Raw genomic sequence first — 25,808 nt, forward strand, 5'->3', positions numbered from 1 at the left:
TTTAGACATAGAGATACATATTACATGGTTCCATTTATATGGAATGTCCTGAGTTCGAACACAGATTTGTGGTTTCCAAGGCTTTTAGAAAGAAAGTGACGAAGGATGGAGAGGAATTACTATGGTTATGGGTTTTAATATTTTTTTTCTAAGACAAGATTTCATCAAGTACCCTAGCCTGGCCTTGAGCTCAAGATACTTCTGCCTCAGTGCTCAGAATGCTGGCATTATTTAGAATTCTTTTCAGGCTTGATGAAAATGCACTGAAATTAATAGGGATGGATGCACAACTCTGAATATACTAAAACCACTGAACCATATATTTGAAAGGGGTAAGTTATATGGCATCTGGATTATTATATCTCAGTAAAACTGTTACTTAAGAACAAAATGAAAGGGCTGGGAAGGGGGCCTAGTGGTAGAGTGCTTGCCTAGCATGCATGAAGCCCTGGGTTCGATTCCTCAGCACCACAGAAACAGAAAAAGCCAGAAGTGGCACTGTGGCTCAAGTGGTAGCGTGCTAGCCTTGAGCAAAAGCAGCTCAGGGACAGTGCTCAGGCCCTGAGTTCAAGTGCCAGGACTGGCAAAATAAAGAAAGAACAAAGTGAAACTAAGGGAGTTAGGCATCCCTGGTGACTCTTGCATCTACTCTACTTGGTTGCAAGGTGAGCTGTAAAAAGGTACTCAGAGAAATCTGTCCCATGTGGTCTCCTCTCCACCTGCCTCCCAGCCCATCTACAGTGGCTAGAGCTGCAGCAGCAACAAGAATAAGAACAATATGGCTGCTATTTCCTGTGAACTGTGCATCAAGTATCGTTAGAAGGGCCAGCACTATGTGTGTGGGAGCCAGCTGAGGTCACCTAGGGTTGCTACAGGAGCTCAGAGGGCTCCAGTGGCTGGCTATGGACCTTGTATCAGCATTCAAGGCCTATTGAGCAGCCCTCATTTCTTGCTTCTCATGCCTTGTCCTTGCTTCTTGCCCTCTTGCCTCTCTAGCACACTAGGATGGCTGCCAGAAAAAATACAGGACACACAGTGAAATCTTAATTTCAGGTAACCAATGAATACTTTTAGAAGCATATCCCAAATAATATCTTAATTGGTTATCTGAAATTTAAATTCTAACTCCAGTTCTTTCTTTCCCCCACCCCCCAGTCCTGGAACTTGAACTCTGGGCCTGGGCACTGTCCCTAAGCAACTTTTGCTCAAGGATAGCACTCTACCACTTTGAGCCACAGATCCACTTCTGATTTTCTGGTAGTGAATTGGAGATAAGCGTCTCATGGGGACTGTTCTGCCTGGGCTGGCTTCAAATGGAAGATCCTCAGGTCTCAGCCTCCTGAGTAGCTAGGATTACAAGTGTGAGTCACTTGCACCAGGTATAACTTCCTTTTTTTTTTTTTTTCCAGTCCTGGGCCTTGAACTCAGGGCCTGAACACTGTCCATGGCTTCTTTTTGCTCAAGGCTAGCACTCTGCCACTTGAGCCGCAGTGCCACTTCTGGCCTTTTCTATATATGTGGTGCTGAGGAATCCAACCCAGGGCTTCATGTATATGAGGCAAGCACTCTTGCCACTAGGCCATATTCCCAGCCCCTGTAACTTCCTTTTATGCTTCAGGTCTTTGACAGGCAGAATGTCTTCCCAGGGGTCTCTTCTAATCACTTTCTACAATAGATCCATCTCTACTGGGAGCTCCCTCATTCCTTCTCCAGAGCATTCACCATCTCCCCGTGTGTTACTTCTGTTCTGTCGATTGTCTGCCATCCTCTCATATGGGGAACTCAGAGTGCTGGGCTTATTTTCACTCATTGATACATTCCTTAGTTCTTAGTCTGGAGTCTAGCAATGAGTAAACAGTAAGTTAATATTTATGGAAGTACTGTGCATGATTATCTCATCAAAGCTTCCAGACAGCCCTCTGACACACATTATCATCAACTGTATTTCATATGTGAGAAGCTAAGTCATGGACAATGACAATAATATGCCCCAAGGCCCACTATAGCTATAGGAGCCAGACCCCAAAGCAAATGTCCTCACCTCCATACCAGCTTATTGTCGTAGGCCAAGGAACAACTCAGAGCTAAGGTACCAGGTATTTCACACACCCCACTTTCATTTAGATTATTCTAAATGAATAATATTATTCATGAAACTAATACAAGAAAAGGAGTCACCAATGTTAGTTTGTATTTGCATCTGATAATTTAATTATACCACTTATACATAGTTGTTAAATATACAGTGCCTCAAATAAACCACTTTAGTTCCCACTAATAGAGAAGAAAGACTGTATGGGTGTCGATACTCACATTTATTTCTTGTAGAACATCAGGATTTCGGAAATTTAAATCAGGTTGCTCTTTCAGGAACTGGTGAAAATAGCATTGCTTCCGCACTTCATCAAAGTGCCAGCTGGAGTTTCCATATACACTTAACTAGCAAACAGAAGAACACATTAGTTACCCAGCTTACTTATATGATGGTATTTCTCACGAAAAAAAATGAGTCATTCATTCAGGCTCTGTGGACAAACTGCATAAATCCTTTTTCTTTTCTTTCTATTTTTCATTCTACAAAGAGCTACATTAATTCCTCTGAATTTCACCCATTGCCCTAATGCCCATATAAGTGTGACTGTGATGAATTTGTTCACTAAGTGCTGTTCATAACAACCACAATAGCAAACCAGTGATTTCAAACTCAAGACAAGGCAATTTAAATAGCTGCTCTCTCTATCATACATTCCTGAATCTTCTGTTCAGGATCTGGATTCCTATAGAAAAACAAAACAAATGGTGGTCAATGGAGGAAAAGACATATTCTACTAGCCTTGGGACTTGAACTCAGATATATGAGATATTTAAAATTATATCTACAAGAAATTTTTTTATAACCATTCACTACAAAAATCTATTTGACCTCAGGAATAAAGGTCTGGCAACCAAAAGAGAACACTACTACACTGTTGGTGGGAGTGTAAACATGTTCAACCACTCTGGAAATCAATGTGGAGGTTCCTCAAAAAGTTAAACATAGCTCTCGGCCTTAGCGCCATCTTCCTGGAAACCACTGCGCTATGAGAGCCAAGTGGAGGAAGAAGCGAATGCGCAGGCTGAAGCGCAAAAGAAGAAAGATGAGGCAGAGGTCCAAGTAAGCAAGTTTGTGCACACGTCGAGGCCTGAGGAACAGATACAAGGAATGCCACAGGCCCAGAGGCTGATACGAGTTGGACTGCAAGCCGCTGTCTGCGATTTCCCTGTGGATCTTAGAACTTCCATCGCCAAGACGATCTCCGAAAGACACCCATGTTGTTAATAATGGAGCACCCCCTGACGGTCCTGTGCCCTGGACCTGTGACATTCTGGACTAGTTCTGTTCATAGTTGTGGCTGAATGTGACGCGTGTACAATAAACCATCTCTTTTGCTGTTGCAGCTGAAGTTTCAAAAAAAAAAAAAAAGTTAAACATAGAGCTCCCTATGACCCAGCAATCCCACTTCTGGGCATTTACCCAAAGGATCACAAACAAGCCAAACTAAAGCTACCAGCACAACCATGTCCATAGCAGCATTATTTACCATAGCTAAAATATGGAACCAACCTAAATGCCCTTCAGTAGATGAATGGATTAATAAATTATGGTGTATATATACATAATAGAATTCTATGCTTCTATCAGAAAGAATGGCATTGCCCCATTCATAAGAAAATGGACAGACATGGGGCTGGGAATATGGCCTAGTGGTAAAGTGCTCGCCTTGTATACATGAAGCCCTGGGTTCGATTCCTCAGTACCACATATATAGAAAAAAGCCAGAAGTGGAGCTGTGGCTCAAGTGGTAGACTGCTAGCCTTGGGCAAAAAGAAGCCAGGGACAGTGCTCAGGCCCTGAGTCCACTCCCCAGGACTGGCAACAAAAACAAAAAACAAATAGAAAATGGAAAGACTTAGAAAAAATCACACTAAATGAAGTAAGCCAGACCCAAAGAAACATAAACTCTATGGTCTCCCTTATTCGTAATAATTAGTATATGTCTAGGATAGTCCTAGCAGATGATCACAATAGCTCATAAGATGGCACTAAGATAAATGACCTCCAAAATATGGAAGCGAGTGGTTTATCATTGAGGTTATTGTTTTCATCATACTATATAAAATTATTCATTTTTTTCTTCTGTTTATCTTCTCTATGATTTAGCCACTGTTGTCACTGTATTCAATTCTGGTACCCAGGGTATTTTATATATGTCTGTCTGAATTAGGGAAAGGAAGGGAGGGAGAATGTTAAAATGGTGAGACAAAGGTAAAGGGCAAACCAATGCAACAGCAAAACTTACAACACAATATGTTGTAAACTATCTGTACAACTGGGGGGGATGGGAGAGGAGGGAAGATGGGAAAAAATGAGGGAGGACATATCAACTTGGACAAGAAATGTACTTACTCCTTAATGTATGTAACTGTAAGCCCTTTGTACTTCATCTTGACAATAAAAAATGAATTAATTAATTTTAAAAACATCTGGCAACTTTGAGTACGATGCCCAGCAGTGTTTGACATTGTGGATTATATCCTCTTTTTAGAAGGCTTCAGTCTATAACTCCATGTCAAGACTCTCCTGCTTGCCCTCAAATCTCTAGCCATTCCTTCTTAGGCTACTGTATGACCCTTAAAATGTGAGTTTCTTGGGCTCCTTCTCAGGCCTTTATTCATTTCCTGCTAAAAAGAGCAGAAAACCTTTTTAAAACTAGGGAGTTCTGCATAAGCCCCAGTCATACAAAGTCCACATTGTCATGGTAACTGACTAAAGCTGAGCAGGCTCCGTTGCCTTCAAGGAAATCCACCCATGGTAGCTTGCCACATGGTCTACCAAGGCACAACTCAAAATGAAATCTTTACAGTTTGTCTAACCAACATCTACAAATAATCTAAAAGAGACTGGGGAAGAAAGCCTAAACAGAAATGAACACCTAGGAATAAATGAATGAAAAGATGCTAAATATTCTTAGACATTAGATAAATACATTAGTAATTAGATAAAATATTCTAGAAATTAAGTTAATGTAAAATTAAGACTAGTGATGAACTGATGGAAGAATGAAAAAACTGATACAAAAGAGGCAGCTGTTACTATCTGGTAGTCGATAGAAGATAGGGTTCAATTTTTAAACAGACTGTAGCACTGCACTGACTATATTAGGTCATTAGCCCTTTCATTTACTAGTTGTGTGACCTCACTCTGCCTGTCTACAAATGGGAATTAACATCTAATTCTTTGGATTGAAGGGTAGGTTGAACAAATTAATGATACAAAGGACTTAGCAGAAAGCATAGCACAAAGTAAACATTTACTGTGTTTGCCAATATGATTGTTAGTTTAATAAATAGGTGGAAAAGAGGGGGAAAATTAAAGAGGTAAAACTCTCATGGTTTCCTGATCATTTGATTACTAGGCTTCATGGTGGTAGCAGTCATCGAGCTTGAAGCTTCAGAGGCTGTAGAAAGATCACAATCAGTCTTAAAACAAGTCAATACCAAAAGTCCTTGGGGTCAGAAAAAAGTCAATGTCCAGGAGCCAGAATGTTTAAATATTTACAAAGAAAGTCAAGAAGAGAAAAGGAAATGCAGTGGGGTAAGATGATCCCAAGGAAAAGTAAAAGATAAAGCAGACCAAAATAGAAGTAATATTTGGACTGAGACAAAAATAGAATTGCCAGAAGGAATACAAGAAAGCTAGATAAAACTGAATTTCAGAAAACAATGCTTAAAGCTGTCTCTGATAGCTCTAGATAGAAGCTGAGATCTGAGTATCAACAGGCAGAAAAGTCTATGAGAAAAAACCAGAAGTGGACCTGTTGGTTCAAGTTGTAGAGCTCCAGCCTTGAGCAAAAAAGCTAAGCAAGACCATAAGTCCCTGAGTTCAAGCCCCAGTACTGGCAAAAACAGGATAATATTTTAATATTTAATATAGCCATACCTTGGCATCTACAGGTTATTTATTGCTGCCAGAGCACTCCTCTTAGATACTGAAATATATAAATATTCAAATCTCCTAAATAAAATGACATAGTATTTGCCTTTTCCTATGTGTGCCCTTCCACATTCATTAAGTCATCGCTAGGTTATCTAAAGTATATGTGTTTGTTAATCTTGATTATCAACTTGATCGTATTGAGAGATGTCTAGGAGATTAGTAAAGTACACCTCTTGGTTTGTCTATGAGGGCATTGCCAAAGACAATTAGATTGTCAAGGCTCTGACCTAATCAATGGTTTCATTTACTGATGAATTAAAAGTCTGAATGGACTAATAATGGGAGATGATAAAAAGTCATGACTGTGAGAAGTAGATAGATAACTGAAGTGTGTCTTTGAAGAATATGTTTTTCCCTTATCCCTTGCATCTCTTTTCTCTGCTTCTTACATTATTAGGAGACTGCCAAACCTTCCCCACCATCCATAACTGACGGAAACTTCTGAAATCATGAGCAAAATAAATCCTTCCTCCTTTCACTGGTTCTCTCAAATGATGGAAAATTCTGACTAATAAGCTGGCAGCTGACCCTGACTCTGTCCACTGATACTGGTCATGTAGAATATAGTTATGGGGTCCTGGGGGCATCCACCCTGATTGCAAAGGAAGGCCTGGAAGGCTAGGCCACAGTAGCATTGTCTGATTCTCTGAAGACAGCCCTCCCAAGAGGAGGATTCATTATGCTGTCACAGTGTCCATTGAAAACCCAGAAGGTGGTTGGAGATCCACAACATAAAATGTCTGCTGAGGAAAGCCGAAAGTAGCAAGTGAAGCCAGCACAAGACAGAAGCCATTTGAGCTGCAAACATCATGACCATCTAGGTTAGAGTGCACGAGCCTACTGCGACTCACATCATGACACCAGGTACCCCCAGATACCAGATGTAGAGGTACAGTATTTAGTATTTGTTCTGGTGGGTTTTAGCCTTTCTCAACTTTCTATGTTCTCATTCTTCTCTTTTAGAAAGGAAATATTATTTCATGCCATTATATACTGGAAGTACGTACTATTCTTTTTTATTTTATAAGGGCTAACAGCTAAGAGCTTCCTGGAGCCCATTCCAAATAGTGTAACTGTTACTGTTAATAGCTGCTTTCTTTGTATTGTTTAGAGAATAATGACCAGAAACAAATCTTTACTAACTCAGTCCATTTGCAACTGATTGGATCTATAGATACAGATAGCACAGATATAAAAGGCCTTGTGTAAGTATGGTCCATACAATAGTTAATACTAAAAATCATTGCATATCTCAAACTTAGATTTAATTTACATCTTAATTTTTTTGGGGGGATGGGTCAGTAGTGGAGCTTGAATTCAGGGCCTGGCACTGTCCCTGAGCTTTTCTGCTTGAGGCTGGTGCTCTACCACTATAAGCCACTGCTCTACTACCAGTTTTCTGGTGGTTAATTGGAAATAAGAATCTCATAGACTGTTGGGGACTCAGTTTTGGCCTTGGGGGGGAAGGGCGCCAAGAGCGAGACGTTGCCCTTCCCCCAGCCCTGGGACAGTGTAACAGCGAGTCCCTCCCACCTTCTGGCCTCAACCGGAAAAGAAGCCTCCCGCCCCTGGGGGGCGAACACGTGCATGCCACCATGGTAGGGTTGTCCAGCCCACAAAGGAAGTTTCATGACATCACCTGATGGGCAGCCCGGCTTAGCCAATGGCCCAAGTCCTTCCCATTCCCGCCATTACCACTATATAAAACCCCCTCCCAATTAAATCCTTTGAGACTCATTCAACCATCCAGCCATCTCCCCATTATCTTTGTCCTGCGGTTCCTGACACATTATGGGGGGCCGAGGAAGGGATTTCGGCATCCCACTTCAGCCTAGAGCAGTCCAGAAAGGACACACCTTATTCCTTCTGCCGGTATGAGGGGTAGGGCGGAGTTTCTTCCATAAAATCAAGGTTCAGGCAGTCCCCCCCCACCGGGAGATAGGGGGGGAAGGGGTCCTCGAGACGCCGACATTGGAACATCTCCTCCGGGGAAGGGAGGAGAAGGGGTCCTCAGAGATCCCGACAATAGACTTTCCTGCCAGATATAGCTTTCAACTGGGATCCTCAGACTTCAGCCTCCTGAGTAGCTAGGATTACATTTTTATCTTCTGAATGTAGTCACCCTAGACTAGGAGGACAGGGCATCTGCTATAAAAATAGCAGGTAAGAAGAGGGTAGGGGCTGGGGACAGGCAGGTTTGATGGCTTCTGTTCCTTATGAAGTTGACCATGCTGCTCAGAAATGACAAGATGAGGAGCTGGGAATGTGGCTTAGTGATAGAGTGCTTGCCTAGCTAGCATGAAGCCCTGGGTTTGGTTCCTCAGTACCACCTAAACAGAAAAAGACAGAAGTGGCGCTGTGGCTCAAGTGGTAGAGTACTAACCTTGAGCAAAAAGAAGTGCCCAGGCCCTGAGTTCAAGCTCCACTGGCAGACAAAAAAAAAAGAAGAAAAGAAATGATAAGATGAGGTCAGACCACCTGCTTAGCTAGTGTTAATTCCCTGCTAGTTTTTTTGGAGGGGAGGGGAGAGTCAAAAAGTCAGAAAAGCAAAGGTGTCTGGATAGGAATGGGACATGGAATCCAAGCTGGACACAATGGAAAGGAATGGAATGTGAGAAGAAGAGGCAAGAAGCAAGAGTAAGTTTTAAAATTTGCTACAATATACCCAATGTATAATGTAATCAAAAATCTAAATGACGTTTGGGATTTTTTTTCTATTTCTTTTTCACCTTCATATAAACAATATCTTTTCATGCTTTTCGGTAAGAGGGCTTTGTAAAGAATTAGTTCAGTCCCTGCAGATTTGCTGCTGTCCATTAGCCAATCAGGTGGGTCAGCACTTACCCAGTTGTTAGGTGGTATAGTGATGCCCATTTCATGACTACAGTCATGCCAGATGTAATAGTCAGTATATTTCCCAGTCCGGTTTCTACTCCACTGAAACCAAGCATGTTTATCACTGGTGTGGTTTGGGATGAAATCAATTACTAATTTTAAACCTAGTGAATGGAAACAGTTCAACTATTAGGAAAGTATTAGTAGAATAATACATAATAGTTAAGCGATAAGAAAATGTTTAAGTATTTAGAGAAGTACTTTTTTCACTCCTCATCCCTGTCCCACCCGATTCCCAATCACTTTACCTTTATCATGTATGGCCACAATCAGATTCTCAAAATCTGTCATTGTTCCAAAAATAGGATCAATTTCTTGGAAATCTTCAACTGCATATCTAAAATCTTTAAGCGATGACTTATAAAAAGAAGTAAGCCAAACCGTTTTTATATTTAAAGTACTGATATAGTCCAGTTTATCTTGAATACCTGAAGGAGAAAAAAAAGCCAAACCCATGAAAAAAATCCTACTTTTTTTTTCATTTGAAGGACTGAAAATAAAGAAAATATGTCTAAGACAAAAATAGTTAATTTGAAGGCAGAAATATTGGAAATTTTGTTGAATTTGAGCAACATTCAAATAGCACAGTATATGAATGACATGGATGTATAACAAAAAAAACCCACGCTACTTGTTCAGATGCCAAATTTAAAACAAAGAGCACAGTACTATTATTCATCCTATGCATGGTTTCCAGGCCAGGTGCTAGCCTAGGTACCAAGGAACAAGGCAGAATTACTCATGGTCATTCAGGGGCACTGGCCCATCCCTTAGCCACTTGTCCCATGTGGCTCTTGAGCACGTGCAGTGTGACTTGTCTGGACTGAGATGTTCTGGAAGAGTAAAACACACACCAGATTTTTAAGACCTAGAACAACAACAAAAAAAGTATGTACAGTAGGTCATTAAAAATGTTACCCTGGGGGGCTGGGGATATAGCCTAGTGGCAAGAGCGCTTGCCTCGTATACATGAAGCCCTGGGTTCGATTCCCCAGCCCCACATATACAGAAAATGGCCAGAAGTGGCTCTGTGACTCAAGTGGCAGAGTGCTAGCCTTGAGCAAAAATAAGCCAGGGACAGTGCTCAGGCCCTGAGTCCAAGGCCCAGGACTGGCAAAAAGAAAAAAAAAAGTTACCCTGGTTATATACTAAAATGACATAATGAGCACACTGGATTAAACAAAACATTATTGATTTCACCTATTTCTTTTCATTTTATTTTATTTTTATAGTTCTGAGAATTGAACTTAGGACCTCATACTTGGTGCTCAACCAGTTGAACCATGCCTGCAGCCCCTTTTTGTGTTGGTTACTTTTACAATAATGTCTTACTTTATGACTACACTGGCCTGTGCTGAGGTCCTGCCACTGAAGCTTTCCTGGGGATAACGGGGGGGGGGGTTATTTAGTAACCTGGGGATAATAGGGATATGCCACTGCACCCAGCCATTGGTAGACATGGAGTTACAAGAACTATTAAGTGGACTGGGGATATGGACTAGTGGCAAGAGTGCTTGACTTGTATATATGAAGCCCTGGATTCAATTCCCCAGCACCACATATATAGAAAACGGCCAGAAGTGGCGCTGTGGCTCAAGTGGCAGAGTGCTAGCCTTGAGCAAAAAGAAGCCAGGGACAATGCTCAGGCCCTGAATCCAAGGCCCAGAACAGGCAAAAAAACAAAACAAAACAAAACAAAAAAATGTTAAGTCCCTGTTGGCTGTATGTTTACTGCTAGCTCTGAGTCCTGAATGCAGATGTAGAGTCTTGGGTCTTGAACTTAATCACCAACGACTTTCTGTGTGTTTTCCATGACTCTTAGGGCCTATGAGAGGGCATGGCTGAGTAGGTTGGAAGTCACTGGGACCAACACACAAAATCAGCCCTCTCCTAGGATCTAGGCTGTTCCCAGGTAAGAGACTGCTTCCTTCTGTTTGCCATAGGGCAGCTGAGAGATATCAGGATTCTGATTTAAACCAGAAATGGTGCCATATATATTTTAAAAACAAAATAAAAAGTACAAGCTCAGCAGCAGAATGTGTACTCTGAATGTGTCATTCCCCAGTTCAGAGAGAAAAAGAGAGGAAAAGAGAAAGAAAGGAACATGATGGTGAAAACAAAGCAAACAAGTAATCCTCGGACACATAGGAAATCATCAAAGACAAACCTGGAGTCATTTCTCCAGAATAACAACAAATGACCCTCAATTTTAAAGACCAAGGCTATTGATTACAGAAATCTATTTCCTCAAGGAAAAGTAATTGGAAATGAAAAATTCAGGAGTAGAGTAGAAACTGCCATGTTTGTAGGAATATGAGGTCTATCTGGAAAGAGATAGGGAAAGGAAGTCTAGAAAGCAGAGAGTGTATTTTTGGATTTAAGGATTTAGGCTCTATTTAGTTAAAGTACCACTTTTGCTAAGCTCCTAGTGTGTAACACGCTGCAGGTTGCTGGGGTCATAGGGCAGAAGGAGGGAAGTCACTGATACATTCCAGCGCACAGCTCACAGCACCACAGGAATCTGGATAGGGGCTACACTCTGATTAAAGAGGTTGGGTAGAAGCTAGTGAAGATAAAAGATTTCAGCTGTGCCATCAAAATAGTTATGTTTTTGTCCAATTACAGGGCTGGGGTCAGTAGAGAGCCCTTACCTAGTACATTCAAGACCTTGGGAGGTGGATATGAGGGAGAGATAATGGATATGATATGCGTGTGCAAGAGAAAAGTCTTTTAGTAATTAAGCTGGAGGTTTCAAGTTCACATATATAATATTTTAAAGACAGACTAGATCGTTTTATTTTCTTCAAGCAATGATCATCATAAAAATTTTGCTTGTTTCTTATTGTTGGCCCCAAAGTAGGGTGATTCTACCAACCAGTTTTCCGTGCTCGGTTCCAGTTTATGCATACTGTAAGGTCCACCCCCTGGGAGGGCTGCATGCAGATGCCCCCACCTGTTTAAGTCTGCGCCCAGAACGTGAGTTACCTAGGTAACTGGCACACCTGGAGGCAGTTCCTCCCCCTGCTCTGAGGTCACATCCAATCCACCTGGCCACATCTCCCACCTTTCCCTATATAATCCGGCTCAACACGGTCCCTGCTCTTTTTCCTTTTCACTCTTACTGTCTTGCTCTTTTCTCTCTTTTTCCCTTCTTCTTTCCCCTATGTCTCCCCATTCCTCCATCTTGTGTAGTCTGGCAGTTTGTTTTCCCCCCAATAAACTCCTTTCTGCCTGAACTTTGTGTCAGGTTTCCTTTCTGGCTAACCTTACACATACTAGGTATCACAACTTCATTTTCCCACCCTTTGTCATTAGGTTCTAGAGTTGGAAGTCAGGGGCCTGTGCTTGCTCTACAGGCACTCCACCGACTGGATCACAACAGCCCACGATTTCACTTTTAAAAGTAGCCTCATTGGAACAATAAATCCTAAGAACATTCTATATGTATAATTCTCTGGAAGTTGTTAGCTTAATTTAAAGAAGTATTTATTCCTATTTTCTCACTAATATGAATATTGTTTTTAAAGAATCTTTGATCTTGGTAACAACCAGCACACTCCAATGCCTTTATTGTTTGGCTACATATCTCAGGATTTAAACTTGAAAGTTAGTTCAGCCTTCATCTTTTAAAAATGTTACTTTTTTTTTTTTTTGCAAGTCCTGGGGTTTGTGACTCAGGGTCTGAGCACTGTCCCTGGCTTCTTTTTGCTCATGGCTAGCACTCTACCACTTGAGCTACAGGGCCATTTCTGGCGTTTTCTATATATGTGGTGCTGGGGAATTGAACCCAGGGCTTCATGAATATGAGGCAAGCACTCTACCACTAGGCCATATTCCCAGTCCAAAATGTTACTTTTTTGTTGCTGCAAAATCATATTTATGCATTATAAACTGGTCAGACAACCAGCCATATCACATACTGGAAGAGCAATTTCCAATTGTGGCTCTGATAGGTCCAATGGCAAAGTGCACAGGAAGCAAAAAAGTGACTTTAGGAGGAAACTTGCTCCCAGTAATAAGTGAGGATTAATAAGCAAGCAAGCATATGCTCTCAGCGCATGATAAAGTGAACAACTCCTTTGGACCAAAGACCTTCAACAAATAGCCCTTTGCCTCTCTGGGTTCTGCTGAGTGTTTTTTTCAACACCACGAACACAGAGAAAAGCAGATGAGCAGTCACACTGGAATGTGCTTACCATGGGACCTTGGCATTCCTGTGTTAAGGAAGGGGACACCATAAAGCCACTGGTCTCAGAGCACTCACCTTTCAAGTCTCCATTCCCATCCATGTCGCTGTCCTTGAAAGACCTTGGGTAGATCTGGTACATGGGGCCGGCCTGCCACCAGTCCAGGCACTTGGGAGAGATGGCAATGATGGCTATGGTGATGGCAATGAGCAGAAGCACAGAAGCCAAGGTGAGCCAGAAGAGGAGCAGCCGGGGCACGCGGTAGCGGGCTTGGCCAGAGAACTGGAACAGCACCTCCTTGGGCATCCCAGCGAAGGGCCGGAGGCTGGTGTTGCCAGGCTCACCTGAGTCCAGGAAGTCCACCAGCTTGTGCGGTGGGGGATCGCTGGAGTTGCCAGGCTCTTGGTCTAGCTCTGGGATGTCTTCATTTTGGACAAACCCATTATTTGTCTGGCAACCCTTTCTACTCATCCTCAGGGAGTCTCCCTTGCTTTTGTCCTCAGCCATGGCTCCCTACTCAGCCCTTCCAGCGCCCGACTTCAGGGAGGAGTGTCTTTCTGCGGAGACTGAGGTGGAAAGGTATAGCTTGCTGAGTGTTTTGTCTTGTTAATGAGCTTTGCATGGTTTATAAATAAGCCTGGTGGGGACAAAGTCCAGCCAAGGAAGAAAGGGTAAAGGTAAAGAGGACTTTAAAAAAAATCTTACACTGAGGAGGTTGACATAGCTATTGAAACCACCCTAACAGAGGGAGGGGTGGGAAGATGATTCCATAGCAAGGAAACGTGGTGTTAACTTGCTTGAGTCTACCACTGTTTCTACAAAAACCAAAGTGTCAATCTATCCAGCCTCAAAAAGGAGAAACAAACCTGGCACTGGTGGCTCACACTTGTAATCCTAGCTACTCAGCAGGCTGAGATCTGAGGATGGGTTAATCAGGCTAGGGCAGAAAAGTCCCCATGAGACTCTCCAAGTCACCACTCAAAAACCAGAAGGGGTGCTTGTGGCTCAAGTGGTAGGGTAGAGTGCTAGGCTAGCCTTGAGCACAGAGAGGCTCAGGGGCAGCGTCTAGGCCCTGAGTTCCAACTCCACAACCGACAAAAAAAAAAGAAAAAAAAGATACCACTCAAATGGCCATCAGCAGCTACATGGCTAAACAAAATGCAGTATATATTCAAGGGAATTATTCACCCTTAAAAAGAAAGAAACTTTTCACACTCCAGAAGATGGATAAACCTTGAAGAGGACATTATGCTCAGTGAAATAAGCCACAGGGAAGTGTAACCGGGTATTTGCTTTAAATGTGTCCTCTCTTCCTCTAAATCCACTGGGGAGAATGTCTGGAGGCAGAGAAGCACTGTACTGTGTTACAGAAGCTGATTTTACCTCAGTGCCGGGGTATCCATTGCCTTTGTGTATGCTCAGCTCCACCCCACATGCTTGCATGCTTTCATTTCTTGTTTCAAAAATGATTGGCTGCCTATTCTTATACACAATTCCAGGGTGTAAAGGAGAAAAAGAGTCTGTCTAGCAAGTTCAAGTTCTTTACTAGAAGTAAATAATCCTTAATACTGGCACTAAACAGTTGCTTAATCATTGACAAGTGTAAAACCACATTTGCAAGGCTATGGACACTGCTAGAGACCGGAGGTGCTTAGTAAGAAGATTCAGCTAACTTTGAGAGAATGTGATGACTTGTGATTTCCATTTAACCAGTACACTTGAAACAGCCCATGAATCATTTCATCAGATATGAGCCTCTATTGTTTCCTCACAAGAGGCATGTTATCTGGCTACATAACATTATTGAGTATTTTGTAAAGTGAGATGGACCTACTTGATCTTCTCTAGTTTATTTTTTAGTGAGTATATCTTAATACTTGGCCCACTTAATGCATCCAATGAGTGATACCCTTTATCATTATTAATTTATACATGTTGAATAAATTTTAAAAGCCAAAGGAATTTAAATTCCATGCTTTCATATTGCTTAATCTACCAAACACAGAATGGGCTGGGAATATGGCTTAGCGGTACAGTGCTTGCCTTGCATACCCTGGGTTCGATTCCTCAGTATCACATAAACAGAAAAAACCAGAAGTGGCACTGTGGCTCAAGTGGTAGAGCAAAAGAAGCTCAGGGACAATGCTCAGAGTCTGAGTTCAAGCCCCAGGACTGGCAAACAAAACAAAAATCAAACACACAGAATGATGAATGGTACTTTCTACAACAGAAGTTTTTCTTGTTTTAAACAAGAAAGTTTACTTTGGCTAAGCTTTAGAAGTTTCAGCCTGTGGCTAGTTGTTCAGAATGTTCAGGGCCTGAGGGGAAACATCACTGCCCTTGCTGGAACTCCTGGCAGAAGACCATTAACCAACAAGACCAAGACGCCTAAGAGACAGGGTGGAAGGATGGGTGTGGGCAGGGCTGGAGTTCAAATAACTCTACAAGCTAATTTTTGAAAATCAATTCCTGTTTAGGGTAAACATGATGAAAAAAGATCCATAGTTCAACATAACTAACCCTTAATGATTAAATCTTAAATTGGAAATGTGCAGAGAAGATTGGATTGATGTGGTAGAGAACTTGCCTAGCAAGTCACAAGGCTCTGAGTTCAAAATCCAGTAGTGATAGAGTTAGTAGAAAAGCAGTCAGGGAATTTCAGCCTATAAAACTTGCAGATGAAATCTGTACAAATTCAGAAATATTGAAATCATTCACTGCATTCTCTCAAACCACAGTGGAATAAAATTATAGCTCAACACTAAAAGCCACCATAAAAAATCCTGCAACTCATGGAGACCGAACCTCCATACTGCTTTCCATAGTGGTTGAACAAGTTTACATCCCCAACAACAGCGTAGTAGGGTTCCCTTTTGGCCACATCCCCACCAGCATCTGTTGTTATTAGTTTTCTTGATAATGGACATTCTTACTGGGGTGAGGTGGAATCTCAATGTTGTTTTGATATGTATTTCTTTTATGTTGAACACCTTATGTGTCTCCTGGCCATTCTCATTTCCTCTTCAGAGAACTCTCTCTCTTGGTCTTCAGCCCATTTATTAAGGGGACAATTATTATTTCTTTGAGGATTTGTTTTGGGGGAACTTAATTTTTTGAGTTTTAAATATATCTTAAATATGAGGCCTCAGCCCCGCTTTGGGCATCTACCCAAAGGATTACAAGCAAGACCACACTAAAGCTACCAGCACAACTAGGTTCATTGCAGCACAATTTACCATGGCTAAAACATGGAACCAACCCAGATGCCCCTCAGTACACGAATGGATCAAGAAGATCTGGTACATATACACAATGGAATTCTATGCCTCGATCAGAAAGAATGGCACTGCTCCATTTGTAAGGAAATGGAAGGACTTGAAAAAAAATCATACTAAGTAAAATGAGCCAGATCCATAAACATAAATTCTATGGTTTTCCTCATTGGTAATAATTAGTATATGTCTAGGATAGTTCTAGCAGAAGATCACAATAGTTCAATAGCTATGTACATATGAACACATATGATGATGCTCAGGGAAATGAACTCTAAGTTATGGAAATAAGTGGTTTGTCGTTGTTGCTGTCATGTTCAACACACCATGTAAAATTATGCCATTTCTTTTGTCTTTCTTCCCCATGGTTTTACCCCTGATGTCACTGTAACTGATCTTGGTACCCTGAGTATTGTCTATACGTTTATCAGAAGTAGAGAAGGGAAGGAGAACATCAAAATGGAGAGACAAAGGGTAAAAGGTGAAGCAATACAACAGCAATACTTAGAAGACAATATGCTGTAAACCAACTGTACAACTCTGGTAGGGGGGAGGTAGGGAGGGGGTCAGGTGGGAAAAAATGAGGGAGGAGGTAACAAGTTTGATAAGAAATGTACTCACTGTCTAATGTATGAAACTGTAACCTCTCTGTACATCACTTTGACAATAAATACATTTATTAAATGAATTTTAAAAACTTGCAGATGGAAGGATAATAGGATAAGCCAAAAGATCCTATCACCTTTACAGTGTTTGAGTCTTGCCTGATATCTTCTCTTTTGTTTGTTTTGTTTTTGTTGCCAGTCCTGGGGCTTGGACTCAGAGCCTGAGCACTGTCCCTGCCTTCTTTTTGCTCAAGGCTAGCACTCTACCACTTGAGCCACAGCACCACTTCTGGATTTTTCTATATATGTGGTTCTGAGGAATTGAACCCAGGGCTTCATGTATATGAGGTGAGCACTTTACCACTAGGCCATATTCCCAGCCCCTGATATCTTCTCTTGCCAGATGCAAGAGTCAAAGGTCAATTTTGCTGTCATAAATGAATGGTAACAGTAGTGACAGGAAAAATAAATGACAAAAATATGGAGAAAAACAAAATCACTGCACTATGTTTTAATGACAGAAACATTCTTTGTATTTTTCTCATCTTCTCTACATCTTATAATAACAGCAACAACACTGATCCTTGAGGATATGAAAGCTACAAGCTCTTTAAAAAGTAACTTGGGGGCTGGGGATATGGCCTAGTGGTGAGAGTGCTTGCCTCGTAAACATGAAGCCCTGGGTTCGATTCCTCAGTACCACATATATAGAAAAAGCCAGAAGTGGTGCTGTGGCTCAAGAGGTAGAGTGCTAGCCTTGAGCAAAAAGAAGCCATGGACAGTGCTCAGGCCCTGAGTTCAAGCCTCAGGACTGGCAAAAAACAAAATAAGCAAAAAAAAAAAAAACCTGAAAAAAGTAATATAAACAGACATTTCACAACATCTCACTAATGTCATAGAGAATAATTACAAGCATTTGCATTCACACTGGCAAAGAATATAAACAGCAGTGCTGATAAAGGTCTAACAAAAATTGATAATAATAATAATAATAAATAAATAATAATCCTAGAAAGTAATTCAGCAATGTATAGTATGAATGTTAACAATTTTCAGGTTGTAAAGCTAAACTTACTAGATTTAAAAACTCCAGAAAAAGGAGCTGATACTGTAAAAATATTTAAAAAGTAAAATAATGATTGGAATCACCAAAAAGAGACTGCAGCATGCCAATGGCTCACACCTAGCTACTCAAGAGACCCAGAAGGTCATTAATTAAAGCCAGCCTGAGCCAAAAGAGTCTGCAACCTCTATCCTCAGTTAAATCAGAAAAATGCTAGAATGGAGGTTTGGTTAAAGTGTTAATGATCAAGAAAGCCAAGTAAGGGGCTGGGGATATAGCCTAGTGGCAAGAGTGCCTGCCTCGGATACACGAGGCCCTAGGTTCGATTCCCCAGCACCACATATACAGAAAACGGCCAGAAGCGGCTCTGTGGCTCAAGTGGCAGAGTGCTAGCCTTGAGCGGGAAGAAGCCAGGGACGGTGCTAGGGCCCTGAGTCCAAGGCCCAGGACTGGCCAAAAAAAAAAAAAAAAGCCAAGTAAGAATGAGACTCTGAGTTTGAAAGAGAGGGAGAGTGGGAAAACAGGCTATGTGAAAAAGATGAGCTAGGTAGTTTATCTTATTCCTTAAAATGTAGACCTTGGAGAAAATGAGGAGGAGGTGACACTGTTCAAAAAGATATATACTCATTACCTGATTTATGTAACTGTAACCTCTCTGTACATCATCACCTTCACAATAAAAAATTTTAAAAACCTAGATCTTATAAAGTAAAAGGTGGATAAATTTTGTTCCAAAAGCAAAAATAAAAATGAACCAGACAGGCTCGGAATATGGCCTAGTGGCAAGAGCGCTTGCCTCGTATGCATGAAGCCCTGGGTTCAATTCCCTAGCACCACATATACAGAAAATGGCCAGACGTGGCGCTGTGGCTCAAGAGGCGGAGTGCTAGCCTTGAGAAAAAAAAAAAACAAAGAAGCCAAGGACAATGCTGAGTCCATGCCCCAGGACTGGCCAAAAAAAAACAGACCAATCTACCAAGATCAAAAGCACACGTTAATAAAATTATCTATAACACATATAACTACAAAAGTCTACAAATTCACACCAAAAATAGGAAAAAGCATATAAATATAAAGTTAACAGGAAAAATGTAAAGCACATACAAAGTTACTCAAAATTTTGAGTGAAATTTTAAATTACTCAAAATGAAAATAACTCTAAATTGAAAGAATTCTGGCATAAAAAATGAGGAAATGTGATGATACCCAGCACCAAGAAACATGTCAGGATTCAACTCCCACATACTTAAAACAGGAATGTAAAATAGCACAATCTTTGCATAGAATGATTTGGGAATAGTATATATATATATTATAAATTATATAACTATACTAAAATATTTCTTGGTGATTTAACTGCTAAGAACTATGTGCAAAGATGTTTAGGTATAACCAAAACATCCACCATGCATTTTCACCTAAGTAAATTATAACTTATTCAAACAATGGCACAATATACAGCTTCCTGAAGAAATAAGTTTATCTCAGCTACAAAAGAAAAAATTTCAGACTATGGCATGAATTAGAAAATGTTTTCAAACACTATGATAAACCCAGATCTGTGTGAACATATGCATGCTACATTTCCAACAGCCCGTGACTGAAAACTAAGAATAAGAGGGCAAGGGCAAAGAGCTCTGGACTTTGACTTTTTACTTCAACTTAACTAAATTTAATTGCCCTAAGAATAGAAAACTTTTGTAATAAAAGAAAAGGGAGAGGTATACCTACCCTTTTCAATGACTCCATTTACAAAAAAAATCTAGTTTAAGAATATAATCTTAGAAACAAAATTTGTTTCTTAAAAACTAGTGCTATTTATAATGGTGAACAATGGGAAAACACAAATGTTCAATGATACAAATACTAGCTAAATAAACCATATGACAGAATGTTAGTTATTGAACATATTTTACATTTCTTATCTCTAGGTTTTAAGATGAGTGTCGGACAATTTGATCTTTAGATTTTGCTGAATTTTTAAAAGTTTTCATAATAAATGTAGGTTATTCTTTTTTTTTTTTTTTTCAGTCCTGGGCCTTCAACTCAGGGCCTGAGCACTGTCCCTGGCTTCTTTTTGCTCAAGGATAGAACTTTGCCACAGCGCCACTTCTGGCCATTTTCTATATATGTGGTGCTAGGGAATCAAACCCAGGGCTTCATGCATACGAGGCAAACACTCTTGCCATTAGGCCATATTCCCAGCACTTATTGGAAATAAGTTAGAGAACCCTAAGTTTGGATTCTGCCTAGATCTACCACCTGCATCTACTATGCTAAGAATTCTGAGCAAAGCACTAAGGTATAGTTAGCCAATGCAGTGATTCATGCCAGTAAACCCACATGCCTCACGGACATCTAGAGACTGAGATCTAAAGATTGAGTTGGCTAGATGCCATGATTCATGCCAGTAATCCCAGATGCCTCGCAGAGATCTATACCTGTAGTTTGAAGACATCTTTGGTTAGAGCTCATTTTAACCAATAAACTGAGCATGGTGTTATATGCCTGTCACCTCAGCTATAGGGACCCATACATAGGAGGATCACCACAAGAAAAACCATGAAAATACCAAAAGCAAAAGGATTGTATGTTTGGCTTAGACAGAGCACCTACCTAGCAATTATGAGGCCTTGAGTTCAAATCCCACTACTGAGGAAAACCAGAAAGCCAAAGAAAGAAAATACTGATTGTCAGAAAATGGAGCGGCACAGAAGTAGGTGTTAGGGGCTCAAGACTGTGATCCTAGCTATTCGGGGGGCTCAGATCCAGTGGATTGTGACACAAGGGCTCAGGAAGTAAAGTCTGTGAGCCTCCATCTCCAAAATAACCAGCAGAAGGTAAGGCTGGAGATGTGACTCACGCGGTACATTGCTAGCTGAACAAATAAGAAGCAAGAAAAAGGAGGAGGAGAAAAAAGAGGAAGAAGAGAGGGGAGGGAGGAGGGGAGAAATAAGGGAAGGGAGAAGGAGAGAGGGGTGGAAGGGAGGAGAAGAGGGAAGGGTGGAAGTCAGGAGAGGAAAGAAGGGTGGAGGGGAGAAATAGAGGGGGGAGAAGAGGGAAAAATGGAACACAGTATTACAAAAATCTGAAAATATAAATGTGGGACAAACACTGAAGTAATCAAAACACATATCAGAGATAATAAAGAGAAAGCAGCTCAGAAAATTCAAATCCTGAGGGAGTTATACAATCAAGCTAATGAAACAAAAAAAGTGATATATCTAGAAGGCACACAGAAGAACAGTACATCACAAGAACCAACCAGAAAGATCCTGTAAACGAACAGAAAATATGCAATGAAAATTAACATATTACAATTCAAAATTATCACATCATTCCATTCCGTACAAACCAGCCAATATGTACATGGATATAAAATGTCAGATTTGTAAATATTAATATAAAATAATGAAAAGAAACAGATTTGCTATATTGCTTTTACCTGTATGCCCACTGGCTCGCGGAAGCTGTTAGCTCTGTCAGGGTGCTGCAGTCCACTGCAAGTTCACAGCATCTAGTTCATTGGCTGGGACATTATTAAATGAATAAAAGAAGAGTTATTTCAGAGTCAACAGACCTAAACCTATTCTGTAGAACAATGGGTGGAGGGAGAATCAAAGTAGAAAGTACATCCTGCTCAAAAGTATAGATATTTATCATTTCTCTCAGTCAGGTGTTCTTGACATGGTACTATTTAATTAAAAGTGAAACTCTTCAGTCAGAGGATGATCTTTAAGATTCAACCCTGTATCCATCGTTGGCTAAGATCACTTAGACAAATTTGCTTGTCTCTTAAAACCTATCTTCTTTCAGTTGTCAAAAACAATTTGGTCCTGAAGTAAATACTGAAATATGATCCAAAATAAAGTATCTTTACAAAACAGTTCTAATTAGAAGCAAAAAAATAAATTTATCCCAATAGAGAGAGAAGATAAACTTACTTAACTACTAGGAAAATATTTTTAAATGGTTTCTGGAAGTTAAACTGTGTAACTATAGCTAAACAAATAGCCCCAAACTATGAACAGAACTTGAAAATGAGACAAATGTTACTAAAAAATCTTAATATCACTTACAGATGAAAAAATAATACAACCATATAAAAGCAATAGTCAAATGCATTCAATAAGATAAAGATACTAACAAACTACATTTCTTCTAAATTGTTTTGGTGGGTCACATGCATCTAGAAATTTATCCTACGGCCTGGGAATATGGTCTAGTGGCAAGAGTGCTTGCCTTGTAGAAATTTATCCTTCTAGATTTTCCTGTTTATTTGAATATGCTTTTAACAGTATTTATGATCCTCTAGATTTAATTGATATTGGCTATGATGGTCCCTTTTCTGTCTCTAATTTTATTAATTTGGGTCTTTTCCCTCTTCCTTTCGGTGGGATTGACTAGAGTTTACCAATCATATACCCATGTCCACATTTTTTATTTCATTGATTTTCTTTTGCTTCAATTTCATTTTTTCCCAAATTTTTATTATTTCCATTTGTCCATTTGGGAGTTGGTTTATTCTTGTGTTTCTTTTAAAACATATTAGGCTATTTGAGATCTCTCTCCCTCTCTCTCTCTCTCTCTATATATATATACATATATATATATATATACATATGTATGTAGTCATTCATAGCTATAAACTTGTTTCTTCACACTCCTTTGTTGTATTTGAAACCTTTGAAAGGTTTTGGTAAGTTGTGCTTTCATTTTCATTACATTCTAGGGACATGACTATGTGTGTGTTTGTGTCTTGGGGCTTAAGCTCAGGCCCTGAGCTCTTTTACTCAAGGCTAGTGCTCTACCACATTGAAGCACAGAGCCACTTTTAGTTTTTTGGTGGTTACCTGGAGATAAACGTCTCACAGAATTTCCTGCCAGGGCTGGCTTCAAACAATGATCCACAGATCTCAGCCTCTGGAGTAGCTAGGATTGTAGGCATGAGCCACCAGCACCCAGCTCCAGGAACATTTTTATTTCCCTCATTTCTTCAGTGACCTCCCAGTCATTAACAAGATATTGCTCAGTCTCCATGTGTTTTCATATTTCCTGTAGTGTTTTTGTTTTGTTGAGAAGTTGTTTAAAGGGCAGGGAATGTGGCTTAGCGGTAGAGTGCTTGCCTAGCATGCATGAAGCCCTGGGTTCAATTCCTCAGCACCACATACACAGAAAAGGCCAGAAGTGGCACTGTGTGGCTCAAGTGGTAGAGTTCTAGCTTTGAGCAAAAAGCCAGGGACAGTACTCAGGCCCCTAGTCCAAGCCCCACGACTGGCAAAAAAACAAAACACCACCAAAAGTTGTTTAAAAATACAAATTTCTAATTTTATTTCATTATGGTTTAATAGTAAGAATATAGGGAGTTGTTTCAATTTTTTTTTTTCCAGTCCTGGGGCTTGGACTCAGGGCCTGGGCACTGTCCCTGAGCTTCTTTTGCTCAAGGCTAGCACTCTACCACTACAGCCACAGCGCCACTTCTGGCTTTTTCTGTTTATGCAGTACTTAGGATTCCTATCAAACTCAGGACTTCATGCATGTTAGGCAAGCATTCTACCACTAAGCCACATCCCCAGCACCTCAATGTTCTTATATTTGCTAAGACTTGCTGTCTTAAAATATGATTTGTTTTGGAGAAAGTCCCATGTACTTCTGTAAAAAATGTATATTATGTATTATGGGTGACATACTTCGCAGATGTTTGTTGTGTTTCCTTTGTAGTTTTGTTGTGTTTGCTTTTTTTTTTTTTGCATAGCTGTTAGCAGGAATGGCATATTGAGGTCTCTCACTATTATGAAGCTGGGTCCATCAATGCTTGCAAATTGAGAAGTATTTGTTTAATTAGTTTGTGTGTGCTAACATTTAGTGTATATGTTAATGTCTATTATTTTCTCTTGATGGATTCCCCCTTTATTAATTGAACTTTCTTCTAACGTTAGCTTGATAAAAGGTATATGTTGGTATATATTAATATATGATAAAATGTGTAATACATCATATATTATATAATACATATTCTATATAAATTATATATAGTCTCTCCATAAATCCCTGGTGCTATTTATACAGGTGATATGAAGGTATTCATGTGAAAATTACCTCAGGGCATAAATAAAATTTAGAGTACTCTTGTCTTACTTTCATCTCAAGTTCCTAATTTTTTGAATATTTAAAAATAAGAATGATGAAACACAAGCAGGTTTGAAAGAATGCTAACACGTTTTTCTTTGTAAAAAAGGTAAATGAGGTACAAATACATTCTCATCAAGTAATTTATGTAATGTTTAGCACCATGGTTTAGAACATTGTTTTCACTCCATAGAGATCCCTTATGCCCCTCCCTCCAATGAAGCCCCTCAAAATATTTTTATATTACTGCAATCTTCAGATATATTGAGTCAGATGAGATGTCTTCTGTGCGTCTTCTTTCATTTAGCATGATGCTTTTGAGATTCACCCATGTTTTGCTTAATTTTTTTTTTCCTGTCCTGGGTCTTGAAGTGAGGGCCTGGGTGCTGTTCTTAGCTTTTCTGCTCCAGGCTGACGCTGTACCACTTGAGTGACAATTCCACTTCCCCCACCTTTTTCTCTGGATAATTGGAGATAAGTGTCTCAGGGATTCTACCAAGGCTGGCTTCAAATCACAATTCTCAGATTCTCAGGTATGAGCCGCTGGCACCCAACTAGTTTCTTTCTATTGCTAAATACAATTTATTGCATAGATATGACTCAGCCATTTACCAGATAATAGATTCTTGGGGGTGTTTCTAATCAAAACTATTATGAGGGTTTTATAAACATACACCAAAATCCAAGTTTTTGTAAACATTCATGTATAAAAGTCCACAAGTTTTTGTTTTTATTTTTTGCCAGTCCTGGGGCTTGAACTCAGGGCCTGAGCAATGTCCCTGGCTTCTCTTGCACTCTACCACTTGAGCCACAGCATCACTTCTGGCTTTTTCTATATATGTGGTGCTGAGGAATCAAACCCAGGGCTTCATGTATACGAAGCAAGCACTCTACCACTAGGCCATGTTCCAAGCCCAGTCCACTAGTTTTTGTGTCAGCACATTTTTATTATTTTTATTTTGTATCAGCATTAGGGCTAGAACTCGTGGCCTTGTGCTTTAGCTTGGCTTTTTCTGGTCAAGGCTAGTGCACTCCACTTCCTATGTGAACAAAGTTGTATTTCTCCTGAACAACACTGAAGGGTAAAACTGTTAGGTCATAGGTATAGTGTAATAATATTTTTAAATGTTTATAAGAAACTGCCAACCTATTTCCTTAAGTGTTTAGGGCTCTTTACTTGCCCAGAAGTGTGAAAGATTTTGGTCTATAGTCTTGCTTACAATTGAAACATCAGTCTCTATATTTTAGTCACTCTAGTTGAATGGTATTATGTTTTGAACTTGTGAACATTAGTACTTTTTTCCATTTGCGTATCTTAATGAAATGCTCAATTTAAAAATAACTTACGCAATTTGTTATTGAGGCTTTACTGTATGGTTAATCAGAAGTGTTGATCATAAGAATCTTTTATCAGATATGTTTTGCCTAAGGGGTGCCTTTGTGTTTTAATAGTATCTCTTGAAATATAGAAGTTTCTAATTTTGAGTAGGACCATTCATTGCAATTTTCTTTATGGTGCTTGTTTTCAGTGTCTTATCTCTAGTGTTGTTGTACCCCAAATCACAACCACCACCTTCATTTTGGGAGGTAGGGTTGTGTGCAGAACTGAACTCAGGACCT

The 25,808-nt window shown here is 40.1% G+C and overlaps 1 protein-coding gene and 1 long non-coding RNA gene across 2 annotated transcripts in view; one reads left to right on the forward strand and one right to left on the reverse strand.

Annotated features, from left to right (window-relative positions):
• The window catches only part of Slc3a1 (solute carrier family 3 member 1), a 34,423-nt gene extending 20,697 nt beyond the window's left edge, over positions 1 to 13,726 (reverse strand). The window contains exons 1-4 of the mRNA XM_048353007.1: positions 13,197 to 13,726; positions 9,181 to 9,360; positions 8,882 to 9,036; positions 2,314 to 2,439 (exon numbers count right to left, since the gene is read on the reverse strand). Coding sequence (XP_048208964.1) covers positions 2,314 to 2,439; positions 8,882 to 9,036; positions 9,181 to 9,360; positions 13,197 to 13,626 — 891 coding nt within the window. The 5' untranslated portion in view covers positions 13,627 to 13,726. The remainder of the gene's footprint in view (positions 1 to 2,313; positions 2,440 to 8,881; positions 9,037 to 9,180; positions 9,361 to 13,196) is intronic.
• LOC125356495 lies at positions 492 to 24,957 on the forward strand. Its single transcript, XR_007211908.1, has 3 exons — positions 492 to 1,130; positions 23,121 to 23,127; positions 24,910 to 24,957. It is a non-coding gene; the product is annotated as an uncharacterized LOC125356495 (long non-coding RNA).
• The last annotated feature ends 851 nt before the right edge of the window (positions 24,958 to 25,808 follow it).

This window comes from Perognathus longimembris, chromosome 8 (assembly GCF_023159225.1).
Source record: "Perognathus longimembris pacificus isolate PPM17 chromosome 8, ASM2315922v1, whole genome shotgun sequence".
Classification (NCBI taxonomy): Eukaryota; Metazoa; Chordata; class Mammalia; order Rodentia; family Heteromyidae; genus Perognathus; species Perognathus longimembris.